General features: G+C 40.2%; 2 protein-coding genes across 7 annotated transcripts in view; one reads left to right on the plus strand and one right to left on the minus strand.

Moving 5' to 3' along the window:
* Positions 1-26698, plus strand: part of scyl1 (SCY1-like, kinase-like 1) — a 115715-nt gene that overhangs the window by 80516 nt on the left and 8501 nt on the right. For 2 of the 5 annotated variants that reach the window (XM_061930457.2, XM_072912468.1), the window contains exons 17-18: positions 7326-7404; positions 7483-7630. In XM_061930457.2, coding sequence (XP_061786441.1) covers positions 7326-7404; positions 7483-7610 — 207 coding nt within the window. In that variant the 3' untranslated portion in view covers positions 7611-7630. Of the gene's footprint in view, positions 1-7325; positions 7405-7482; positions 7893-18690; positions 19971-26698 lie in introns of those variants that run through there. The other 3 variants (XM_061930458.2, XM_061930459.2, XM_061930456.2) reach the window with 3 other exon arrangements.
* Positions 13981-25133, minus strand: LOC133577000 (phospholipase A and acyltransferase 3-like). 2 transcript variants are annotated; one of them, XM_061930466.2, is made up of 6 exons: positions 25060-25133; positions 24506-24521; positions 22221-22277; positions 18709-18817; positions 15703-15971; positions 13981-14273 (listed from the first exon to the last, which is right to left on the minus strand). In XM_061930466.2, the coding sequence occupies exons 2-6, from the start codon at positions 24515-24517 to the stop codon at positions 14088-14090; spliced, it is 633 nt and encodes a 210-aa protein (XP_061786450.1). In that variant the 5' UTR covers positions 24518-24521; positions 25060-25133; the 3' UTR covers positions 13981-14087. The 2 variants fall into 2 exon arrangements, with proteins under 2 accessions (XP_061786450.1, XP_061786451.1); XM_061930467.2 differs by lacking the exon at positions 22221-22277 and having other exon boundaries at positions 25060-25120.

A 26698-nucleotide genomic window follows, 5' to 3' on the forward strand; every position in this document is an offset into this window, starting at 1 on the left:
TGTGCCGTGGGAGATTATCTAATGTCACCTATTTGGGTTAAAAATATTTTTTGCAAACCAGTAAATATAATCCGCAAATAATGTGTTGTTGTTGAGTGTCTGTACTGGCTGGAGATCAACAGACTTACCACGTTATACTCTTCCATATCAGTAGGTGGCACCAGGTAGCTAATTGCTTTGTAGATGTCGGAAACAGCGGGAGGCAGCGTGCAGGTAAAAAGGTATTTAATGCTTAAACCAAAAATAAACAAAAGGTGAGTGCCCCTAAGAAAAGGCATTGAAGCTTAGAACGAAACTATAACTGAACTGGCTACAAAGTAAACAAAAACAGAATGCTGGACGACAGCAAAGACTTACTGTGGAGCAAAGACTGCGTCCACAAAGTACATCCGAACATGACATGACAATCAACAATGTCCCAACAAAGAAGGATAAAAACAACTGAAATATTTTTGATTGCTAAAACAAAGTAGGAAATATCGCTCAAAGGAAGACATGAAACTGCTTCAGGAAAATACCAAATAAAGAGGAAAAGCCAGCAAAATAGGAGCGCAAGACAAGAAGTAAAACACTACACACAGGAAAACAGCAAAAAAGTCAAAATAAGTCACGGTGTGATGTGACAGGTGGTGACAGTACACCTACTTTGAGACAAGAACTATATTGGTTATGGTTTAAAGCAGGGGTGTCAAACTCAAATACAGAGTGGGCCAAAATTTAAAACTGAACAAAGGTTGAACAAATTAAACTTTTAATAGGGACCCAAACAAGTTTTGCATTGAATATTGAACAAGCAAGGCTTATATAACTTTATAGTGACATGCAAAATCAAGTTTCAAATAATAATAAAAAAAATATCAATGGCATATCAAATTAAAATTTAAGTAAAAATTAAATGCCTCTTTTCTATTTGCAGCCTTCTGAGGTAAATATCAAAATGAACTTTTTCCACAGGCTAATAATACATTTGAAAATAAAATAACAATAATGAATGAATCAAACATTCAAGCCTTGAAGTAGCAAGAGAAAGTGCATGAATAAAACTTTAATTATTGCTCAGTTTGCTACACTGATTTGCTTTAACACTGAATATGGAACAAGCAACGCTTATACAACTTAATAGTGCAAAGTCAACTTTCAAAAAACAAAACGAAAAAACATCAATAGTATATTAAATAAAATGTAAATAAAAAATTGAATGCCTCTTTTCTATTCGCAGCCTTCTGAGGTAAGTATGAACATTTGGTGGTAGCAGGGGGTGTATATTGTAGCGTCCCAGAAGAGTTAGTGCTGCAAGGGGTTCTGGGTATTTGTTCTGTTGTGTTTATGTTGTGTTACAGTGCGGATGTTCTCCCGAAATGTGTTTGTCATTCTTGTTTGGTGTGGGTTCACAGTGTGGTGCATATTTGGAACAGTGTTAAAGTTGTTTATACGGCCACCCTCAGTGTGACCTGTATGGCTTTTGACCAAGTATCAAGGCATTCACTTGTGTGTGTGTAAAAGCCGCATATATTATGTGACTGGGCTGGCACGCTGTTTGTATGGAGGAAAAGCGGACGTGACGACAGGTTGTAGAGGACGCCAAAGGCAGTGCCTTTAATGCACGCCCCCAATATTGTTGTCCGGGTGGAAATCGGGAGAATGGTTGTCCCGGGAGATTTTCGGTAGGGGCACTGAAATTCGGGAGTCTCCCGGGAAAATCGGGAGGGTTGGCAAGTATGAGTATTAGCGGTGAATGCGGTGTTACAGCGGCACCGGCGGGCCAACTCTAATGTTAATTTGATATTGCCTCAAGGGCCAAATGAAATTACACGGCGGGCCAAATTTGGCCCGCGGGCCAGAGTTTGACACCCAGCGTTTAAAGTCATTTCCAACAATTTTTTACTGTCAACTGAGTTTAGTTTTTGAATGATTTCTGCTGGTGGTGTGCCTCCGGATTTTTTCAATGAAAAAAATGTGCCTTGGCTCAAAAAAGGTTGAAAAACACTGATCTAGATAATGTTGTGTAACAAGGATGACTTTTTGTCCCCCTTTCCACCATTTGTGGCTTGAGTGAAATTGTGCGATCCACAATTAAAAGCAGTACGAGTAACATTCACGAACCACAAAGTAGCTCGTTAGCTGTTCACTCATGCGTGACACAAGTTCATGTTGAATATTTAATCGTATGTTGGTTGCAGAGTTTTCTGTGATAAAAAATAAAAGATGCTGCACTGCAAAAAGTCAGTGTTCAAAAACAAGAAGAAAAAAAATACAAAAATGAGGGGTATTTTGTTTGAAATAAGCAAAATTATTTGGCTTGTCAAGACTTTCCAAAACAAGTCAAATTAGCTAACCTCAATGAACCCAAAAATACCTTAAAATAAGTATATTCTCACTAATAACAAGTGCACTTTTCTTGGTAGAAAAAAACAGTATGAGACATTTTTCAATCAATCAATCAATCAATCCCTTTATTGTCATTGTCATAATAACACTTAAGTCAGGGGTGCTCACACTTTTTCTGCAGGCGAGCTACTTTTCAATTGATCAAGTCGTGGGGATCTACCTCATTCATATATATAATTTATATTTACTTATTTATGAAATACAGGTAAAAGCCAGTAAATTAGAATATTTTGAAAAACTTGATTTATTTCAGTAATTGCATTCAAAAGGTGTAACTTGTACATTATATTTATTCAGGAAACAGAGTGGACCGACACCAGCAGATGACATGGCACCCCAAACCATCACTGATGGTGGAAACTTTACACTAGACTTCAGGCAACGTGGATCCTGTGCCTCTCCTGTCTTCCTCCAGACTCTGGGACCTCGATTTCCAAAGGAAATGCAAAATTTGCATGGTTGGGTGATGGTTTGGGGTGCCATGTCATCTGCTGGTGTCGGTCCACTCTGTTTCCTGAGATCCAGGGTCAACGCAGCCGTCTACCAGCAAGTTTTAGAGCACTTCATGCTTCCTGCTGCTGACCTGCTCTATGGAGATGGAGATTTCAAGTTCCAACAGGACTTGGCGCCTGTACACAGCGCAAAATCTACCCGTGCCTGGTTTACGGACCATGGTATTTCTGTTCTAAATTGGCCCGCCAACTCCCCTGACCTTAGCCCCATAGAAAATCTGTGGGGTATTGTGAAAAGGAAGATGCAGAATGCCAGACCCAAAAACGCAGAAGAGTTGAAGGCCACTATCAGAGCAACCTGGACTCTCATAACACCTGAGCAGTGCCAGAAACTCATCGACTCCATGCCACGCCGCATTAACGCAGTAATTGAGGCAAAAGGAGCTCCAACCAAGTATTGAGTATTGTACATGCTCATATTTTTCATTTTCATACTTTTCAGTTGGCCAACATTTCTAAAAATCCCTTTTTTGTATTAGCCTTAAGTAATATTCTAATTTTGTGACACACGGAATTTTGGATTTTCATTTGTTGCCACTTCAAATCATCAAAATTAAATGAAATAAACATTTGAATGCATCAGTCTGTGTGCAATGAATAAATATAATGTACAAGTTACACCTTTTGAATGCAATTACTGAAATAAATCAAGTTTTTCAAAATATTCTAATTTACTGGCTTTTACCTGTATATGTTTTTGTTAACAAGTTAAAGGTGTTTAATGATAATTCAAGCATGTTTAACACATATAGTTAATATTGTTAATAAGTTAAAGGTGTTTAAAGATAATACAAGCTTGTTTAACACATATAGATTCCTTTCTTTCATGAAGACAAGAATATAAGTTGGTATATTACCTGATTCTGATGACTTGCATTGATTGGAATCAGACAGTGGTGCTGATAATGTCCGCATTTTCGAATGGAGGAGAAAAAAAGTCCTCCTTTCTGTCCAATACCACATGAAAGTGGTTGGTTTTTGGCATCTTATTTGTCCAGCTTCCGTACTCCTTTGTATACACTTTACAAGAAATACATTGTCGGCAAACTCCGTAGCTTGCTAGCTTGTGCACGCCAGCTTTCTGAGACTCTTATTTTGTTAGCGCAGGCAGGATGAAGCAGAGCTTTTATTGTGCAACTGTGCAGTCGGTCTTTGGAGTTTTGACGACAGATACGGCGCCAGAGTCGGTTGAAATAAAGTGTTTCTCGCCTTCCAGTCGGTAATTTTAATGAGCTGGCAGCAGCCAGCGTCATCTCAGAAGACCCTCAGGTGCCGTGAATGTCAATCAAGTGACGAAAGTGACGTCATAGTGAAGATTTATGATCGCTCATTTTTAGGACTATTTTTTTAATGCTTGGCTGGTGATGACACACCCTCCGAGATCGACCGGTAGCTCGCGATCGACGTAATGAGCACCCCTGACTTAAGTCATACATGAACAACGAGATTTTATTTGAGCTTTGTCCAGCGGCATATAAACTGCATTGATGTGCAGGTTGACAATAGTTTACATTTTAGCTTTGTCAGGAAGATCGCGATAAGACGGGCGTGGGGGTGGGAACAGTCAGATGTCTGATGGGTGTTACGTTGATGTTGCAGCAATGCAATGTCCAGAGCACAATTATTTAGGTGATGAAGAGTGAGGTAATAAGATGGTCCGGGGCAGCAAAGGGGCAGGCTGTTCGTTTAGCAGTCTCACAGCCTGGGGATACAGACTGTGAGACATTCTGGTGGTCCTGGCGTGAATCGATCTATACCTCCTTCCAGAGGGTTAGGGTTGAAGAGGCCATGTGCTGGGTGGTATCTGTCCTTCAGGATGTTGTGTACTCGCTTTAGGCAGCGAGTTGTGTACATGGCACTCATCTCTGGGAGTATCGTCCTTGTAATTTTCCCCGCCACTTTAACCACTCGCTGGAGGGCCTGTTGGTTCGCTTTAGTGCAGCTAGCAAACCACACTAAAAATCCGTAAGTGAGGACACTGCTTATTTTTGCTCAATATGTTGAAAAGTATTCTTAAATTAAGTATATGCTAGTGCCATTATCTTGACATAATGATATGCGCTCGGCATTACATTTCTTGAAACCAGCAAACTTATACTAAAACTCATTTATTGTTCTTAATGGAAAAGCAACAAGGCAACCGCTTGTTACTCTCGGGGTCTCCTAGCCGCTCAGGCAAATCATATTGTCTTAAAATGCATTTTTCCATCGATAACATGACATCATCGCGCCAAGTGCGTGCTCTTTCAGTCAATCAGTGCGCATATATACAACAAAAATTGTTTTATTGTAATTTTGAAGAATTTATCTGAATGTGCATGAACTATTTCTGTTCAAAATTGTTAGAAATGTCACATGTTAAATGTTTAAATAGTCAGTTTACTGCACTGTGCCAACTGCACTACTAAATGAGTGCATCTTTTCTAATGTCTCATTGAAAATAAAACAGCAAAGTCCATTTGGCTGTCATCTGTTTTAATTATGAGACACGATTGTGTCAGTCATGATTTTTTTTTTTCATGCTTGAAATAAGAAATGATTACTTTAAAAAAGTAGTTTTATACAAACCCCGTTTCCATATGAGTTGGGAAATTGTGTTAGATGTAAATATAAACAGAATACAATGATTTGCAAATCCTTTTCAACCCATATTCAGTTGAATATGCTACAAAGACAACATATTTGATGTTCAAACTGAGAAACATTTTTTTTTTTTTTGCAAATAATCATTAACTTTAGAATTTGATGCCAGCAACACATGACAAAGAAGTTGGGAAAGGTGGCAATAAATACTGATAAAGTTGAGGAATGCTCATTAAACACTTATTTGGAACATCCCACAGGTGAACAGGCAAATTGGGAACAGGTGGGTGATTGGGTATAAAAGTAGATTCCATGAAATGCTCAGTCATTCACAAACAAGGATGGGGCGAGGGTCACCACTTTGTCAACAAATGCATGAGCAAATTGTTGATCAGTTTAAGAAAAACCTTTCTCAACAAGCTATTGCAAGGAATTTAGGGATTTCACCATCTATGGTCCGTAATATCATCAAAGGGTTCAGAGAATCTGGAGAAATCACTGCACGTAAGCAGCTAAGCCCGTGACCTTCGATCCCTCAGGCTGTACTGCATCAACAAGCGACATCAGTGTGTAAAGGATATCACCACATGGGCTCAGGAACACTTCAGAAACCCACTGTCAGTAACTACAGTTGATCGCTACATCTGTAAGAGCAAGTTAAAACTCTCCTATGCAAGGCGAAAACCGTTTATCAACAACACCCAGAAACGCTGTCGGCTTTGCTGGGCCTGAGCTCATCTAAGATGGACTGATAAAAAGTGGAAAAGTGTTCTGTGGTCTGACGAGTCGACATTTCAAATTATTTTTGGAAACTGTGGACCTCGTGTCCTCCGGACCAAAGAGGAAAATAACCATCCGGATTGTTATAGGCGCAAAGTTGAAAAGCCAGCATCTGTGATGGTATGGGGGTGTATTAGTGCCCAAGACATGGGTAACTTACACATCTGTGAAGGCGCCATTAATGCTGAAAGGTACATACAGGTTTTGGAGCAACATATGTTGCCATCCAAGCAACGTTACCATGGACGCCCCTGTTTATTTCAGCAAGACAATGCCAAGCTACGTGTTACATCAACGTGGCTTCATAGTAAAAGAGTGCGGGTACTAGACTGGCCTGCCTGTAGTCCAGACCTGTCTCCCATTGAAAATGTGTGGCGCATTATGAAGCCTAAAATACCACAACGGAGACCCCCGGACTGTTGAACAACTTAAGCTGTACATCAAGCAAGAATGGGAAAGAATTCCACCTGAGAAGCTTAAAAAATGTGTCTCCTCAGTTCTCAAACGTTTACTGAGTGTTGTTAAAAGGAAAGGCCATGTAACACAGTGGTGAACATGCCCTTTCCCAACTACTTTGGCACGTGTTGCAGCCATGAAATTCTAAGTTAATTAAGTTTATGAGTTTGAACATCAAATATGTTGTCTTTGTAGTGCATTCAATTGAATATGGGTTGAAAATGATTTGCAAATCATTGTATTCCGTTTATATTTGCATCTAACACAATTTCCCAACTCATATGGAAACAGGGTTTGTACTTGTGAGTGTTGATGACACAGCTTTGCAACAGTTGATATTCTAGTTTCTAGCATGTTTTACTCAATATAGGTCATACAATCTCAGCAACAAGCTGTAATATCTTACTGAGATCATTTAGGACAAAAAAAAACCTCAAAACAAGTAAAACACTCTTAACATAAAATCTGCTTAGTGAGAAGAATGATCTTATCAGACAGAAAATAAGCAAATATCACCCTTATTTGAGATATTTAATCTTACTTAGATTTCAGTTTTTGCAGTGTGGTGTGTGTACATTATAAAACACGATGTCTTTCTCCCGTCAGCCTGGAGGTGGCTGGAGTGCAGAGTCAACAGGAGACTGGGTCGCCGAGGAAACCTGGGAGTCGGTGGACGGAAGTCAAGGTGAGACATCTTTTGTCCACGATCTCACCGTCAATGTGTTTGAAGCACTTCAGTGCCTTCTGCCTATCCCCCCCCCAGCGGGTCTGAGCAAGGCCGAGCTGTCCAAGAAGAAACGAGAGGAGAGGAGGAAAGAGCTGGAGGCCAAACGGGCCGAGCGCAAAGCCGCCAAAGGTCCTCTCAAACTGGGTGCACGCAAACTGGACTGAGCTTCCGTGTTCCCTGAGAGGTAAGACCATGACCTGCATTGACCCAGGACGGAACTTTTAAACCGGTGAGTGGAAAATATCCAAAGGTCTTTTAGAACTGGACAGAACTTTTGGATCCATCGCTGAAAGAGGGTGGACATTGTGTCATTGTGGACGGCTGAGTTATGACACCATATTTGACAACTCACACCTCCCGTTGTAAAGTAAATGTACATAAAATGGAGCATCTTGTCTTGAAAATGACACCATTTTTAAATAGTCAAAATAAATATATATATATATGCTGAATGGTTTTCAGTAAGCACACAAACAAACACTGTAGTTTATTCAGTCCATGCATGCACTTTTGTGAGGCCGACTGATTACTTTGTAAGAGTTACAAACACACACATGACCGCTGCATCACACACACAAACATCTTTTGTTGTTGTTTTCTCTCTCTCTCTCTCTCTCTCTCTGTATTTCACTTTGGTATCTGTGTGCCTTCATTGACTTTGCTGGACAAGACTGTTGGCACGCCTTCCGCTTCCCAATCACATTTTCAAACAGGGATCATGGAAGTGTGTAAAAAAAACAACCCAAAAACAGATATCTAAAACGCCTGGCTGCTGGGACCATAAATGTTTGCGCGACACATGAAACCATGTAGCATGTGGGCTAGTATGAAATAAAGATGATAAAACATTTCTGAATGTCCTTGTAAATATGCCTAATAATAATAATAAGCTAAATGAGCCTACACAGTCTGAATGTATTTTCACAGTTTGAATGTTTTCTTCTCTAGATCTGTGTTCCTTAAAGGGGAACATTATCACAATTTCAGAATGGTTAAAACCATTAAAAATCAGTTCCCAGTGGCTTATTATATTTTTCGAAGTTTTTTTCAAAATTTTACCCATCACGCAATATCCCTAAAGAAAAGCTTCAAAGTGCCTGATTTAAACCATCGTTATATACACCCGTCCATTTTCCTGTGACGTCACATAGTGAAGCCAACACAAACAAACATGGCGGAAAGAACAGCAAGCTATAGCGACATTAGCTCGGATTCAGACTCGGATTTCAGCGGCTAAAGCGATTCAACAGATTACGAATGTATTGTAGCGTGGAGGCAGGTAGCGAAAACGGAATTGAAGAAGAAACTGAAGCTATTGAGCCATATCGGTTTGAACCGTATGCAAACGAAACCGACGAAAACGACACGACAGCCAGCGACACGGGAGAAAGCGAGGACGAATTCGGCGATCGCCTTCTAACCAACGATTGGTATGTGTTTGTTTGGCATTAAAGGAAACTAACAACTATGAACTAGGTTTACAGCATATGAAATACATTTAGCAACAACATGCACTTTGACAGCCCAGTTTTCATCAATTAATATATTCTGTAGACATACCCTCATCCGCGCTCTTTTCCTGAAAGCTGATCCGTCCAGTTTAAGGGACGGTGTGAGCCAAGACATCCAGGGGGTTTAGCTCGCTCGTCTGCGAGAACAAACTGCCGCCATTGCTTGCCGTGCTACCGAGGTCCTTTGTCCCTGAATTGCTCTCACACTCCGGCAGATTCAATGGGGGTCTGGCGGCAGATTTCTTTGACTTTATCGTTGGAAATGCATCTGCTTTGAGTGTCGCAGGATATCCACACATTCTTGCCATCTCTGTCGTAGCATAGCTTTCGTCGGTAAAGTGTGCGGAACAAACGTCCAATTTCTTGCCACTTTCGCATCTTTGGGCCACTGGTGCAACTTGAAACCGTCCCTGTTCATGTTGTTACACCCTCCGACAACACACCGACGAGGCATGATGTCTCCAAGGTTACGGAAAACAGTCGAAAAAACGGAAAATAACAGAGCTGATTTGACTTGGTGTATGAGAAAATGGTGGATTGTGACGTCATCGCTCCGAGAGCGAATATTAGAAAGGCGTTTAATTCGCCAAAATTCACCCATTTAGAGTTCGGAAATTGGTTAAAAAAATATGTGGTCTTTTTTCTGCAACATCAAGGTATATATTTACGCTTACATAGGTCTGGTGATAATGTTCCCCTTTAACCATAGGGCCCTTTCTTGGGCCTGGAGCGTCCCCTCGACAGCCGACAAAAATATCTGTTTCTCAGCTCTGCTCTGTATGGACTTAGTTGTAATTCACTTTCCCACCACTTGTGGCAGTAATCACCATATCAAACAAACTGAAGACATGTGGAGTTAAAGTGGTGAAGATGTATCTTCATTTGCATTTATTGACAGTTTAGTTAAGAACATATTCAATAATAATTCAGTGTATTTTAGGTAGTGGTAATGAATGCAAGTATTGTATATACAGTCTTGGTCTAAAGTGTACATACAGAAATTGTAGAAATTCCAATCATTTCTACAACTCTTATTTTTTTTTGTGATAGAGTGATTGGAGCACATACTTGTTGGTCACAAAAACATTCATGAAGTTTGCTTCTTTTATGAATTTATTATGGGTCTACTGAAAATGTGAGCAAATGTGCTGGGTCAAAAGTATACATACAGCAATGTTAATATTTGCTTACATGTCCCTTGGCAAGTTGCACTGCAATAAGGCGCTTTTGGTAGCCATCCACAAGCTTCTGGTTTGACCCCAAAATTGCTGCAGTTCAGCTAAATGTGTTGCTTTTCTGACATGGACTTGTTTCTTCAGCATTGTCCACACCTTTAAGTCAGGACTTTGGAAATGCCATTGTAAAAACTTCATTCTAGCCTGATTTAGCCATTCCTTTACCACTTTTGAGGTGTGTTTGGGGTCATTGTCCTGTTGGAACACCCAACTGTGCCCAAGACCCAACCTTTTGACGTGGTAAAGGAACACCAAGCCTACCGTCAAGCATAGTGGTGGTAGTATTATGTTCTGGGCCTGTTTTGCTGCCAATGGAACTGGTGGTTTTAATGGGACAATGAAAAAGGAGGATTACCTCCAAATTCTTCAGGACAAGCTAAAATCATCAGCTCGGAGGTTGGGTCTTGGGCACAGTTGGGTGCTCCAACAGGACAATGACCCCAAACACACGTCAAAAGTGGTAAAGGAATGGCTAAATCAGGCTAGAATGAAGGTTTTAGAATGGCCTTCCCAAAGTCCTGACTTAAAGGTGTGGACAATGCTGAAGAAACAAGTCCATGTCAGAAAAGCAACACATTTAGCTGAACTGCAGCAATTTTGTGGTCAAAAATACAAGCAGAAGCTTGTGGATGGCTACCAAAAGCGCCTTATTGCAGTGCAACTTGCCAAGGGACATGTAAGCAAATATTAACATTGCTGTATGTATACTTTTGACCCAGCACATTTGCTCACATTTTCAGTAGACCCATAATAAATTCATAAAAGAACCAAACTTCATGAATGTTTGTTTGTGACCAACAAGTATGTGCTCCAATCACTCTATCACAAAAAATAAGAGTTGTAGAAATGATTGGAAACTCAAGACAGCCATGACTTGATGTTCTTTACAAGTGAATGTACACTTTTGATTGCGACTGTATATTCATCTTTAGTCATTTGAGTCCCTTCATATGCAGTATATATATATATATATATATATATATATATATATATATATATATATATAATCAGCCTGACCTAAGCCTGAGGTTTATGTGTAACAATCTTTGTGATTAACAAATGATTTGCTATAATGTGACAATGGTGTTAAACTGTAAGTTGGTTAGATATGATTATTGAGAAGGATTGAAATGAGGAGTACTATTTCAGTGTTATGTGGATTAAGGTGTAGATGATACATTTAGTTGAGTTGTGTGTAAACAAAGCACTACCACAACCGAGCTCTGCTTCACAATGTCACAGTGCATGTGGCAAATCACATTTCTCTCTATGAACCGAAACTCCCCCAGTGCCAGCAGCACCCGTGCAACCCCAGACCATCATGCTACCACCACCGTGCATGACTTTAGGCAATTTATCTCAAGGTGTGCGGTGGTAAAATGTTTAGTGAATTAAGAGCGCTGTACTCCCTTTTGTCCAATACTCCACATTGAATTGAAACACTGAAAGCACTGAGGGCCACATATGGCCCGCCACATCCTTTTATGTGGCCCCCAAAAGCCTAGTGTTGTTATCGGTGAAATGAATGTATTTAAATTCTGACAGAAAAATAAAATGCCATCTTAACTCAAAAATTATTTGAAACAAGGAGCAATTCCAAGCGTCATATTCAGCACCTCTGGAATTTTGAAAATGTCCGATTTCCCAGGGAGACATTTGATTGGTTGACGGTCACGTTGCGTTTGAGTGCTGCTGGGACAGTTTTGATTGGCTAAATGTGCGGGGAATTTGCCAAACAACTCAATTTGTGTTTCCTCTGACTACAGAACTTTCCTCCAGAAGGTCTTATCTTAGACGAGCCTTAAGGTGTGGCTTCTGGAGCAAGAGCTTCCTTCTTGCATGGTAGCCTCTCAGTCCATGGCATACTTGCCAACCCTCCCGGATTTTCCGGGAGACTCCCGAAATTCAGCGCCTCTCCCGAAAACCTCCCGGGACAAATTTTCTCCCGAAATTCAGGCGGACCTGGAGGCTACGCCCCCTCCAGCCTCATGCGGACCTGGAGGGTCTGCATGGAGCAATGTTGTTGTAATATATTGAGTTGGAGGCAATAACCAGGCGAGGTGATGAAGTACGTCTCTTTACTGTAGACTTCAGAACAGACTCAACACACTTGACGTCAGGTGCGCAACACCACGTAAATCGTTGGCCAACCAAAAAGTAACCCCAGTACGCTATAGCCAACATTCACCAGGAGATGGCAACAGACAAACATAGATCACTCTATTACATTCCTCCCTTTTTACAAATGTAGAAGTTACTCAAAAGAAATAAACAACCCAACCAAAAAAATGCAGCAGCTCAATTCAAAAACTGTACTTAAGCCACATTCTTTCTTTTTTTTTTTAGTCCTGAACTCTTAACCCTCATTTGTAAACAATAACATGCTTATTATACAAACAGTATTTGTACACCTTTAACACAGATTTTTATACTGTCTTCAGAGATTCGTTTTTTTTGGTGGTACTCGAAACTTTTCTGGGTACCTGCGGATCACTGGTGGGGTTTTTGTTGTGGGTGATCTGGGTTCTGATGATGGCAACTCAGCAGCCATTGAATCTGGTTCAAGGATGAGACTAGTTTGTGTCTGACTCACTGATGGTCCTGATGATGGAACTGAAACAGCACTGTCCAGTTGTACTGATGGCACATTTTCTGCAACTGGTGGAGACAAGATAACTGGCAGTCTCTCCATGTTTTCTCGCCATGGTAACATGTGATCCACATGCACTGTGCGCTGTCTCTGTCCCTCTTGATAGATAGATAGATTGATATATATATATATATATATATATATATATATATATATATATATATATATATATATATATATATATATATATATATATATAAATCACTTTCAGCGAATTCTAGCTATATATATATATATTTGTTTTATTATATATATATATATATATATATATATATATATATATGTATATATACAGTATATATGTGTATATATTGTCGGAGGCAGATATTTACATATATCCGTATTTAAGTGTTACTTCTTTATTTTCATAATCATATTACAAAACAGCTAGTGTTCTTCTTCCAATTGTGGTCTTTTGGTTGTCTGCAAGTACTGTGTGCTAACCTTGACTTTGGAATGTAAGGAGGAGAGATACTCCTTTTCCTTATCTGTACCTGTGCCCAGCTGTGGAGGACAATGGGCATGTGTTTGGGCTGGAAAGAGAGTCAACGAGGGTGGGAGGGAGAGACACTTTATAGAAACAAAGGTTTCTATATTTTAGATCAGACCATCTTAGCTGCGCGATTGAATGTTCTATGCTGGACTGGTCTCATTATATTTCCAAAGCTTTGGAGATAAAATTACAAAATACTTATTCTGTCTCTGGTGGTTCTTCTACTCAGCTTTAAGTGTCATAGAAAGAGCTTGGGAGCGACCAGCAACTTGAATTCCCTGGGAGGAACAACTGGTCCAAACGCAACTATATATATATATATATATATATATATATATATATATATATATATATATATATATATATATATATATATATATATATATATGTCTTAATAAGGTTATCCAAAAAATAGTGCTCGATACCGTAGTAGAGCGCAATATATGTATGTGTGGGGGAAAAAAAATCACAAGACTATTTCATCATAGTCTTGTGATTTTTTTTTCCCCCACACATACATATATATATATATATATATATATATATATATATATATATATGAAATACTTGACTTGGTGAATTCTAGCTGTAAATATACTCCTCCCCTCTTAACCACGCCCCCTCCCCACCCCAACCACGCCCCCCACCACCCAATTCCCGAAATCAGAGGTCTCAAGGTTGGCAAGTATGGTCCATGGTGATGCAAAACAAATTTGTGCAGGGATTGGTTGAATTTGGGTGAATTGGCGCGATCACAACATCCATAAATAAAGAGTCCATAAAACAAGGATGCATCCAAGGACACCTAAACAAAGAGCAATGTAATAAGATGTGTTCTGTTTGTGCCTGTTCTGGTTCTTTTTGTCAGTCAGTCCAATCAGAGCTACAGCTGCAAGGGCCAAACCTGTCCACACGGTCACTTCTACCGCCTGGCGCACCTGCAAAGAGAGATGACACTCTATAACAACAAAACTCCATTCATAGATGTTTCCCTTTTATTTGCCTGATTAAAATATTGACGGTCACATCACAAGGCACACTATATTGCCAAAAGTACTTGGCCAGCCATCCAAATGATGAGAACCAGGTGTCCTAATCACAGGCGTATCAAATCAAGCACTTAGGCATGGAGCCTGTTTCTACAAACATTTGTGAAAGAATGGGCCGCTCTCTGGAACGGTCATAGGATGCCACCTGTGCAACAAATCCAGTCCTGAAATTTTCCTCGCTCCTAAATATTCCAAAGTCAACTTTATGATAAGAAAAGTGAAGAGTTTGGGAACAACAGCAACTCAGCCACCAAGTGGTAGGTCACGTAAACTGACAAGAGAGGGTCAGCATAGTGCAAAGACTTTCTGCACGGTCAGTTGCTACTTCATGTGACCTTCCAATTAGCCCACGTACAGTACGCAGAGAGCTTCATGGAATGGGTTTCCATGGCCGAGCAGCTGCATCTAAGCCATACATCACCAAGTCCAATGCAAAGTGTGGGATGCAGTGGTGTAAAGCACGTCGCCACTGGACTCTAGAGCAGTGGAGACACCTTCTCTGGACTGATGAATCACGCTTTTACATCTGGCAATCTGATGGACCAGTCTGGGTTTGGAGGTTGCCATGAGAACGCTACATTTCAAGTGTGAAATTTGGTGGAGGAGGATTTATGGTGTGGGGTTGTTTTTCAGGAGTTGGGCTTGGCCCCTTAGTTCCAGTGAAAGAAACTTTGAATGCTCCAGGATGCCAAAACATTTTGGACAATTCCATGCTCCCAACCTTGTGGGAACACTTTGGAGCGGGCCCCTTCCTCTTCCAACATGACTGTGCACCAGTGCACTAAGCAAGGTCCATAAAGACATGGATGACAGAGTCTGGTGTGGATGAACTTGACTGGCCTGCACAGAGTCCTGACCTAAACCCGATAGAACACCTTTGGGATGAATTAGAACGGAGACCGAGAGCCAGGCCTTCTCCACCAACATCAGTGTGTGTCCTCACCAATGCACTTTTGGAAGAATGGTGGAAAATTGCTATAAACACACTCTGCAACCTTGTGGACAGCCTCCCTAGAAGAGTTGAAGCTGTAATAGCTGCAAAAGGTCATATTGAACCCTATGGGTTAGGAATGGGATGGCACTTCAAGGTCATATGTGAGTCAAGGCAGGTGGCCAAATACTTTTGGCAATATAGTGTATGAATGATTGGTGCTGATATCGGATCAATGGGAAGTTAAAAGTAGTATCTGGACATTGCTAAATGTAGGCGCTTCAATCAGGCCACTCTCACTTGCAACATGTCTTAAGTACAACTTTTAGGTGTCATGTCCATGGAGGTGGCGTACAAAGGTCAACTCCTTCAAAATAAAAGCCCTACCTGGCGGGACTCTGGTTTTCCGTAGCGCAGGTTGGTGACAAAGTGCTCACAGTTTGCACTGAAGAGGCAAAAGGACACCGTGTGGCCCACCAGCCTTTTGGCTTTCTTCAAGATGACAAAAACTGGGCGGGGTTGGTATTTGTCATCCAGGATGTTGTTGACTTGGTAGCGGTCGTTCCCCACCACCGTCCACAGCTCCTCCATCTTCACCAGTCCCCTGTCCGCCAACTTGGACATCATGCTGCTGGGGCCCGCACCTGCACACTCCGCTGCCATGAGGAAAGTGCATTTCAACAACACCCTCTTTCAATTCTGTCAAACCCTTGATGGCAGAATTACAATGAACATTAGTACGCTTTACTCTGAAACACAGCTGTCAAACCATCTGGCATGCCACTTCATTTTATATGGCCTGCCACTTCATTATACATGGCCTGCCAGTTCATTTTAAATGGCCTGCCGCAGGATTTTATATGGCCTGCCACTTCATTTTACATGGCCTGCCAAAGCCTGAGAATCATGAGTCAATAAAGTATTTGTCCTTTGAATGAAATAAACACATGTACTGTATGCAATTGCACATTATTCTATCCAATAGTTTCCATCCATCCATCCATTTTCTACTGCTTGTCCCGTTCGGGGTCGCGGGAGGTGCTGGAGCCTATCTCAGCTACAATCGGGCGGAAGGCGGGTTACACCCTGGACAAGTCGCCATCTCATCACAGGGCCAACACAGATAGACAGACAACATTCATACACTAGGGACCATTTAGTGTTGCCAGTCAACCTATCCCCAGGTGTATGTCTTTGGAGGTGGGAGTGGCCTATCCCCAGGTGCATGTCTTTGGAGGTGGGAGGAAGGCGGAGTAGAACCCACACAGTCACGGGGAGAACATGCAAACTCCACACAGAAAGATCCCAAATGCATGATCGAACCCAGGACCTTCTTATTGTGAGGCAGACGCAGTAACCCCTCCACCACCGTGCTGCCCTATCCCATAATTCAGTAAAAAATACTGAAATATCTGCTTGACTTATGTATTCATCTGTAATAATAATGTGTTGTTAGTTATGTTTGTGTACATTTAGGTTGAAAATTAGTTATAATCTGTATTAATAATGAACTAATAGTGTTGTGTTTACTAATAATGTAAGCAACTTATTATCATACATTAACATTACAAACGTGTAGTTCAATTAAAAATAAATAAGTGACTGACATATAATTATGAAGCCAGTTATCCATTAAATTCTATATTTTATATGGCCTACATTTTATGGAAAACAATATTTTTCCACATACACCAGACCATAAGTCCATATATACCGGATTATAAGTCCATATATACCGGACTATAAGTCCATATATACCGGACTATAAATCCATACACACAGGACTATAAATCCATACACATCGGACTATAAGTCCATATATACCGGACTATAAGTCCATATACACCGGACTATAAGTCCATACACACCGGACTATAAGTCCATACACACCGGACTATAAGTCCATATACATCGGACTTTAAGTCCATATACACCGGACTATAAATCCATATACACCAGACTATAAGTCCATACACACCGGACTATAAATCCATACACACCGGACTATAAATCCATATACACCGGACTATAAGTCCATACACACCGGACTATAAGTCCATACACACCGGACTATAAGTCCATATACATCGGACTATAAGTCCATACACACCGGACTATAAATCCATATACACCGGACTATAAGTCCATACACACCGGACTATAAATCCATACACACCGGACTATAAGTCCATATACATCGGACTTTAAGTCCATACACACCGGACTATAAATCCATATACACCGGACTATAAATCCATACACACCGGACTATAAGTCCATATATACCGGACTATAAGTTCATACACACCGGACTATAAGTCCATTGACACCGGACTATAAATCCATATACACCGGACCATTAGTCCATATACACCGGACTATAAGTCCAAATATACCGGACTTTAAGTCCATATATACCGGACTATAAGTCCATATACACCGGACTATAAGCTGCAGATATATATGTTGTGGAATTAGTTATTTACACAGAAAGATTTGATAAATGTTTATTTACATACCTTAATTGTTTCTAAATGGTAACAAGGCAGTAAAACAGCTGACCAAACAAAACAGAAGTCATGGTCATGGACCCACTGGTTGTGCAAGCCAGCGCTCCAATCAGCTAAACAGACTCAATAACTCTACGCTGACGTTTTGGGGAATTTACTAAGGAGTTTGCGAAACTGAAACATGTGGTTTATTTTGTACATCATCTACAAAGATACAAAGAATTGCTATTGCGACATCTAGTGGACACATTTAGAACAGCAGTTTCTTTCATTCCAAAATTTCAGGTTCATTTTTATGCTTGGCCCTGGGGCCGTACCTTTGACACCCCTGGTCTAAACTACTTGTCTACAATGTCTGCTGTCAATCACCAGCATAGTGCATTTTAAGAATAGACTAAGAGGTTAAGTGTTGCAGAAAGAGATTATTCTAGATTGTACCTAATGTCATGACTGCTTTTATTGATTATTGACTATTTTATTGATTGTGGGACAAGCAGTAGAAAATGGATGGATGGTACTTTTTTGTCACTTATTGTTTGTCGTTGGCACACTGTGTATATTATAGGCCATTATTTTTGCTAAAATATATTATCTTTTTTTATATTGCTCTTTTTATCTTTGGTATGAACATTATTATGTAAACTCCAAGTTATTGTTTGTTTTTTGTTGTTGCTATTTTGTGTGTTTTGCCTGGAAGAATAGTCTCCACTGCAGCGTAGACTAATGGCAGTCCTTAATCAACTAAACTAAACTACTAAGCAAAGTTCCAACACAAGGAGCCTGAACACACCTCCAAGGTATAATATAATAATCATATAATAATAATAATGTGTGTGTGTGTGTGTGTGTGTGTGTATAATGCAAGTAGGAGTGCAGAACTCACAGGGGGGAGCCACATGGACCACCAAGTCGTCGCCCACATACAAAGCCCAGTGCTGGTAGCCCGGCCTGAAGATCTCTATCAAGTCCCCAGGCTGTGGTTTCACTTCATGCTGGCACACATGGAGGAAATATTCTTATTACTACAGTAATATCATATAAGTCAATGATTATATCATATAAGTCAATGATAATATCATATACTGTAAGTCAATGATAATATATAAGTCAATAATAATTGTCATGTCACGCACCTGTTTTGAGTCACGCACCTGTTGTTAATCATGTCTGTGTTATTTAAGCTTTTCATTTTCTGTTGTTCGTCCTGGTGTCATATCTTTTCTAACCCTGCTATCCTCTCGTATCAAGCCATGTTCACAGTCCCATATGCCACAGTAAGTGTTTTTATTTCGTGTTCACAGTTTCTGCCTTTGTGCAAGTTTTGTTTTCATTCGCCAAGTTTTTTTTACCTCCGCCATTGTGCGCGCCTTTTGTTTGCTTCTGTTTTGTAGTTTGTTAGTGTTTAAAATAAATCATGTACCCACCTTCAAGCCATGTCCGATCCAAGTTCACTTGCATCCCGGGAAAACAATCACTCCATAGTCCACGTCCTGACATTATGACACCAGCTAATCGCTTTCCCGCAAGGAATTTGGTCGAGGAAGGAAATTGGGAGTCGCTAGGAGCGAGACCTGACGTGGGGACCAAATGGCAAGCTTATTCCAATTAGCTCTATTTGGCCCGAGGACGGCGCTGCGTCACCGCAGTCCCGGAAGCGCCGCTCCAGACCGAGGACGTCAGGGAAGGCGAGAAGACCGCACGCAGCGCTACCGCAGGCTCCTCCCACTCCGGGCGGAAGCAGGCTGCTGCCAGCTCCGCAGCTTCAAAATGACGTCACAGACCAGGATTTTTTTTTCAACTCTTTTTCTTTTGATCGCCCACCTCCAGCAAAAGACTCTAATCCCATGACCATGATTCAAAACTACCAAAATATGATTTTGAACATTAGATCCTGTCAAGACAAGCCACCCAAATGTCATGCCCCGCCCCCCAGGACTCAAGTCACGCCCAAGTCACACACAAAAAAAATTTCTCCCACAAAATCCCAGGTACAAAATAGACTTTTTGGACAATTTAAAGGGGAAGTTTCTGCCCCCCCCCTGACCTCCCTCCACCCATCCACCCAAAAAAACAGTTCCAGACCGCGGGGAGCGCCTCTGGTATCCGCTCCTTGGGGGGTGGGGCTAGTGCTGGGAATTGTTCAGGTGGGTGGCTCAGCATTACCAGGCCAAGCCACAGCCGCCAGCACGGCCGCCGCCACCGGTCTTTCGGCCTGCAAAGCCGCAACCTCCGGTTCGGCCACCACCACCGATCTTTCAGCCTGCCAAGCTGCAACCCCCAGCTAGGCCACCTCCACCTGCACCAAAGCTAGCACCAGTAGCTGCACCACGGCTAGCTGCTCCAAGGCTAGCACCTGTAGCTGCTCCATGGCTAGCACCAAGGCTAGCTGCTCCACGGCTAGCACCTGTCGCTGCACCACGGCTAGCATCTGTCGCTGCACCATGTCAATTTCCACCACGCCAAGTTCCACGGCAGGCTCCAGTACCCGCACCACGCGAAGCTCCGGTACCAGCTCCACGCCGCCAAGCGCCGCCAGTCGCAGTTCCACGCCGCCAAGCCAAGACCAAGCACTGCCAAACCAAGACCAAGCACTGCCAAGCCAAGACCAAGCACCGCCAAGCCAAGACCAAGCACCGCCAAGCCAAGACCAAGAACCGCCAAGCCAAGACCAAGATTTATGCCAAGACCAAGATTTATGCCAAGACCAAGATTCATGCCAAGACAAAGACCAAGGCCATGACCCAAGCCAAGACCAAGACCATGACCCAGGCCAAGACCAAGACCAAGACCCAAGCCAAGACCAAGACCCAAGCCAACACCAAGACCCAAGCCAAGCTTCGCCGCCTGACGCGCCACGCCAAGCTTCGCCGCCTGACGCGCCACGCCAAGCTTCGCCGCCTGACGCGCCACGCCAAGCTTCGCCGCCTGACGCGCCACGCCAAGCTTCGCCGCCTGACGCGCCACGCCAAGCTTCGCCGCCTGACGCGCCACGCCAAGCTTTGCCGCCTGACGAGCCACGCCAAGCTTCGCTGCCTGACGCGCCACGCCAAGCTTCGCCGCCTACCACGATGACGACGCATCCACCTCCTTGTCGGCCACTGATGTGGCCATTCCATGGGCGTCCGCCACGGCAGGGTCGCCGACCTCCTCGTCGGCCACGAATGTGGCCATTCCCAGGTCGCCCACCTCGTCTGGCACAGCGGCGCTCTACGCGTCGCCGCTACCTAACTCTGCCCCGGTGGATACAGGGACACGTGGTCTGGCGACCCACCGCCATGTCCCCCACCCGCCCTCCCATGACTATTGATCATTGTTTTTTTTTTGTTTTTTTATATGGACATCTGGTATCTGTCCTTAAGGGAGGGGCTCTGTCATGTCTGTGTAATCATGTTTTGTTTAGTTTAGTTATTGGACTCTTTAGTTTCTGTTTACGCTCCATTGTTTTTGTTTTCACCTGTCATGTCACGAACCTGTTTTGAGTCACGCACCTGTTGTTAATCATGTCTGTGTTATTTAAGCTTTTCATTTTCTGTTGTTCGTCCTGGTGTCATATCTTTTCTAACCTTGCTATCCTCTTGTATCAAGCCATGTTCACAGTCCCATATGCCACAGTAAGTGTTTTTATTTCGTGTTCACAGTTTCTGCCTTTGTGCACGTTTTGTTTTCATTCGCCAAGTTTTTTACCTCCGCCATTGTGCGCGCCTTTTGTTTGCTTCTGTTTTGTAGTTTGTTAGTGTTTAAAATAAATCACGTACCCACCTTCAAGCCATGTCCGATCCAGGTTCACTTGCATCTCGGGAAAACAATCACGCCATAGTCCACATCCTGACAATAATATAATATAAGTCAATGATAATATCATATAAGTCAATGATAATATCATATAAGTCAATGATATCATATAAGTGAGTGATAATATAATATAAGTCAATGATAATATCATATAAGTCAATGATATATAAGTGAGTGATAATATAATATAAGTCAATGATAATATCATATAAGTCAATGATAATATAATATAAGTGAGTGATAATATAATATAAGTCCATGATAATATCATTGTGGGGAGGCGGGGCCAGCGGACCGACGGCGCCCGCTCCAAGATGGCGGCGAGGAGGCGTGTACGGCGAACAAGCGGCGAGACTGTGCGCGCCGAGAGGGACGCCGCAATTGTGAGCAGGTGCGGGGATCGCGCACCTGCTCACAATCAGCTAATCCCCTCGCAGCAGTTAAAAGAACAGCGGCCGAGAGTGACAGGGTAGAAGGAGGTGGAGAGCCAGGAGTGCTGGAGGAGCGAGAGAAACTGAAAGCAGGCGGCGGAGCGAGGAGCAGGTGGAAGTGCTGAAAAGCACGAAATAGACTTTTATTATTGAGAAATAAAGAAGTTCAAACCTGCCCACGACGATCTCGTCCTTCGAGGGCCCTGCGAACCCACCTGGGAGCAGGAGTCTTCCACAATAATATAAGTCAATGATAATATAAGTGAGTGATAATATAAGTCAATGATAATATAATATGAGTAGGTGATAATATAATATAAGTCAATGATAATACAAGCCAATGATAATATCATATAAGTCAATGATGATATAATATAAGTGGGTGATATAATATAAGCCAATGATAATATAAACCAATGATTATATCATATAAGTCAATGATGATATAATATAAGTCAATGATAATATAATATACTGTAAGTGGGTGATAATATATAAGTCAATGATAATATAATGTAAGTGAGTGATAATATAACATAAGTCAATTATAATATAATATAAGTGAATGATAATATGATATAAGTCAATGATAATATAAGTGAGTGATAATATAAGTCAATTATAATATATAAGTGAATGATAATATTAGTCAACAGAGGTGGGTAGTAACGCGCTACATTTACTCCGTTACATCTACTTGAGTAACTTTTGGGATAAATTGTACTTCTAAGAGTAGTTTTAATGCAACATACTTTTACTTTTACTTAAGTATATTTATAGAGAAGGAACGCTACTTTTACTCCGCTACTTTTATCTACATTCAGCTCGCTACTCGCTACTAATTTTTATCGATCTGTTAATGCACGCTTTGTTTGTTTTGGTCTGTCAGACAGACCTTCAAAGTGCCTGCCTTACTGGTGACGTTTCACTTCGTTCCACCAATCAGATGCAGTCACTGGTGACGTTGGACCAATCAAACAGAGCCAGGTGGTCACATGACCTGACTTAAACTAGTTGAAAAACTTATTGGGGTGTTACCATTTAGTGGTCAATTGTACGGAATATGTACTGTACTGTGCAATCTAATAATAAAAGTTCCAATCAATCAATCAAAAGTGTGAAGGAAAAAAGATACTTGTTTTATTTCAACCGTACCGTCAAAAGCCTCAAGACTGACCGCACATGAGGACGTTGCTGTCTTCACAATAAAAGTGCCGCGCCATCGCGCCTGCGCTTTCAAAACAAGAGTCTCCGAAAGCCAGCGTAAACAAGCTAGCAAGCTACGGAGTTTGACGCCAATATATTTCTTGTAAAGTGTATAAAAACGAATATGGAAGCTGGACAAATAGGATGCCAAAAACCCACCACTTTCATGTGGTATTAGACAGAAAGGAGGAACTTTTCTTCTCCTCCATTTGAAAACGTGGACGTTATCATCACGACTGTCTGATTACAATCAACGCAAGTCATCAGAATCAGGTAATACACCAACTTATATTCTTGTCTTCATGAAAGAAAGGAATCTATATGTTAAACATGCATGTATATTCATTAAAACACCTTTAACATGTAAACAAAAACAGCAAAATAAATACTTATAAATTATATACTGTATATATCAATGTATATGTATGTATATATATATATATATATATATATATATATATATATATATATATATATATGATATGAGTGTGTGTGTTACTCATCAGTTACTCAGTACTTGAGTAGTTTTTTCACAACATACTTTTTACTTTTACTCAAGTAAATATTTGGGTGACTACTCCTTACTTTTACTTGAGTAATAAATCTCTAAAGTAACAGTACTCTTACTTGAGTACAATTTCTGGCTACTCTACCCACCTCTGTTAGTCAATGATAATATAAGTGAGTGGTAATATAAGTGAATGATAATTTAATATAAATGAGTGATAATATAATATAAGTGAGTGATAATAAAATACAAGTGAATGATGTAATATAAGTGAATGATAATATAAGTAAGTGAATTATATAATATAAGTTAATGATAATCTAATATAAGTGGGTGATAATATAATATAATCAATGATAATATAATGTAAGTGAGTGATAATATAAGTGAATGATAATATAATATAAGTCAATTATAATATAATATAAGTGAATGATAATGTAATATAAGTCAATGATAATATAAGTGAGTGATAATATAATATAAGTCAATTATAATATAATATAAGTGAATGATAATATTAGTCAATGTTAATATAAGTGAGTGGTAATATAATATAAGTGATAATATAATATAAGTCAATTATAATATAATATAAGTGAATGATAATATTAGTCAATGTTAATATAAGTGAGTGGTAATATAATATAAGTGAATGATAATATAAGTAAGTGAATTATATAATATAAGTTAATGATAATCTAATAAAAGTGAATGTAAGTAAAAATGAAAAGTGGACTTACATGTGTCGCCATGTTGCTGTAAGAAAAGAAAGCAGAAAATAATAAAGTCAGACAAACTTACTTATGTTGCATTTCCTCAGAAATGAAAGTGAAAGTGATTCTTTCTCAGAAAACTCAAACTTGTTTTTTCTTTTTCTTCCCGACAACAAACTCCTCACCGCTTGACTTCACAGCATTTCTACAAATGTTTTTTTTTTGTTGAAATGTTATTTGTCAACACTTATTCTCTGTTAGAAGCCAAACATCCAATATGATGAAGACTTATTAAAAGACTTTATTGCACTTTTTACTCTGCTTGCTTTTCTGCCACGCTGCATGAAAAGGGAATATATATATATATATATATATATACATATATATATATATATATATATATACATATATATATATATATATATATATATATATATATATATATATATAGTTATATAGCAGAATAGTCAAATGAAGCAGAATACAAAATAAAAGTATGCAAGCATGCAAAGGCCTTCGCCATTAGCTATTAGAGCTAAGCTAACATTGAAAGATAAAGTTTGAAGTTTGCTTCTCCTTACCTGTGTGTGCTGGCTCCTACTGTACTTACTGTACTGAGGAAGGCGACTAAAAAGTCCCTTTTTATCTTCGAATATCAGCCGTCAGAGATCAGCTGACCTGACCGACTCTTTCAAAATAAAAGTATAAAAATGTAGAAGTGTAAAAGTATAAAAGTGTAGAAGTATAAAAGTGTAGAAGTGTACTAGCACATGTTTTAGTGGACTGAGATAACAATGAGGTGTTTTCTAGGCTCCCCAGTGGGGGGTCTGAGGGGGTCCCCACCCTCTTTAACATGTTTCTTATTTCAGACTATGCCATACTTGCCAACCTTGAAACCTCCGATTTCGGGAGGTGGGGGGAGGGGGTGGGACGGGGGCGTGGTTGGGGGCGCGGCTAAAAGGGGAGGAGTATATTTACAGCTAGAATTCACCAAGTCAAGTATTTCATATATATATATATATATGTCATACTTGCCAACCCTCCCGAATTTTCCGGGAGACTCCCGAAATTCAGCGCCTCTCCCGAAAACCTCCCGGGACAAATATTCTCCCGAAAATCTCCCGATTTTCAGCCGGAGCTGGAAGCCACGCCCCCTCCAGCTCCATGCAGACCTGAGTGAGGACAGCCTTTTTTCATGACGGAAGGACAACAGGGTGACAAGAAGTAAATCATCCAGACGAGAGATAAATTGTAGTATTATGTTTATTTTACCTAAAAATAAATATATTTATTAATTAAAAAAATAAATAAATAAATAAATAAATGTTTACTATATTTTGCTAAAAACATCAAAATTAATTGTATTTTTATTTGTATTTTTCGTGACTCCTTATTACATCCAGCCATATAATTATACATTAAAATAAACATATTTGAAATAATTGATTTTAAATAATCATAATAATTCATTTAAAATGACCATATTTAATTATTAAAATAATTGCTTGTTTATCAACAACTTTAGCATTTTATTCATTACATTTTGAAACTCTCAGAAGCCAAGTTATGTTATATTCCTTAATATTTATTTATGCAAGTTTGAGGTATCAATTATATAAACACAGTTTGTTTGCATATTTTCAGGATATATATATATATATATATATATATATATATATATATATATATATATATATATATATATATATATATATATATATATATATATATATGTATGTATGTATGAAATACTTGACTTGGTGAATTCTAGCTGTCAATATACTCCTCCCCTCTTAACCACGCCCCCAACCACGCCCCCACCCCCCACCTCCCGAAATCAGAGGTCTCAAGGTTGGCAAGTATGATATATGTGTATATATATATATATAATAAATACTTGAATTTCAGTGTTCATTTATTTACACATATACACACACATAACACTCATCTACTCATTGTTGAGTTAAGGGTTGAATTGTCCATCCTTGTTCTATTCTCTGTCACTATTTTTCGAGCCATGCTGAACACCCTCTCTGATGATGCATTGATGTGTGGCACGCACAAAAGTGCTTTCATCAAATGCACTAGATGGCAGTATTGTCCTGTTTAAGAGTGTCACAACATTGCTGTTTACGGCAGACGAATTGCTTTACGGTAGACGAAAACGTGACTGCTGTTGTTGTGTGTTGTTGCCGCGCTGGGAGGACGTTAATGAAACTG

This window comes from Nerophis lumbriciformis, linkage group LG36 (genome assembly GCF_033978685.3).
Source record: "Nerophis lumbriciformis linkage group LG36, RoL_Nlum_v2.1, whole genome shotgun sequence".
Classification (NCBI taxonomy): Eukaryota; Metazoa; Chordata; class Actinopteri; order Syngnathiformes; family Syngnathidae; genus Nerophis; species Nerophis lumbriciformis.

Bases quoted from the DNA above. Each gene is read 5' to 3' on its own strand.
- LOC133577000 (XM_061930466.2), bottom strand. The intron at 18,818-22,220 runs GTTTGAACTTCT...CATGTGTGCCAG, and splicing joins GACGAGATCGTCGTGGGCAG to CATGAAGTGAAACCACAGCC. The intron at 14,274-15,702 runs GTAGGGCTTTTA...CTCTCTTTGCAG, and splicing joins GAAAACCAGAGTCCCGCCAG to GTGCGCCAGGCGGTAGAAGT.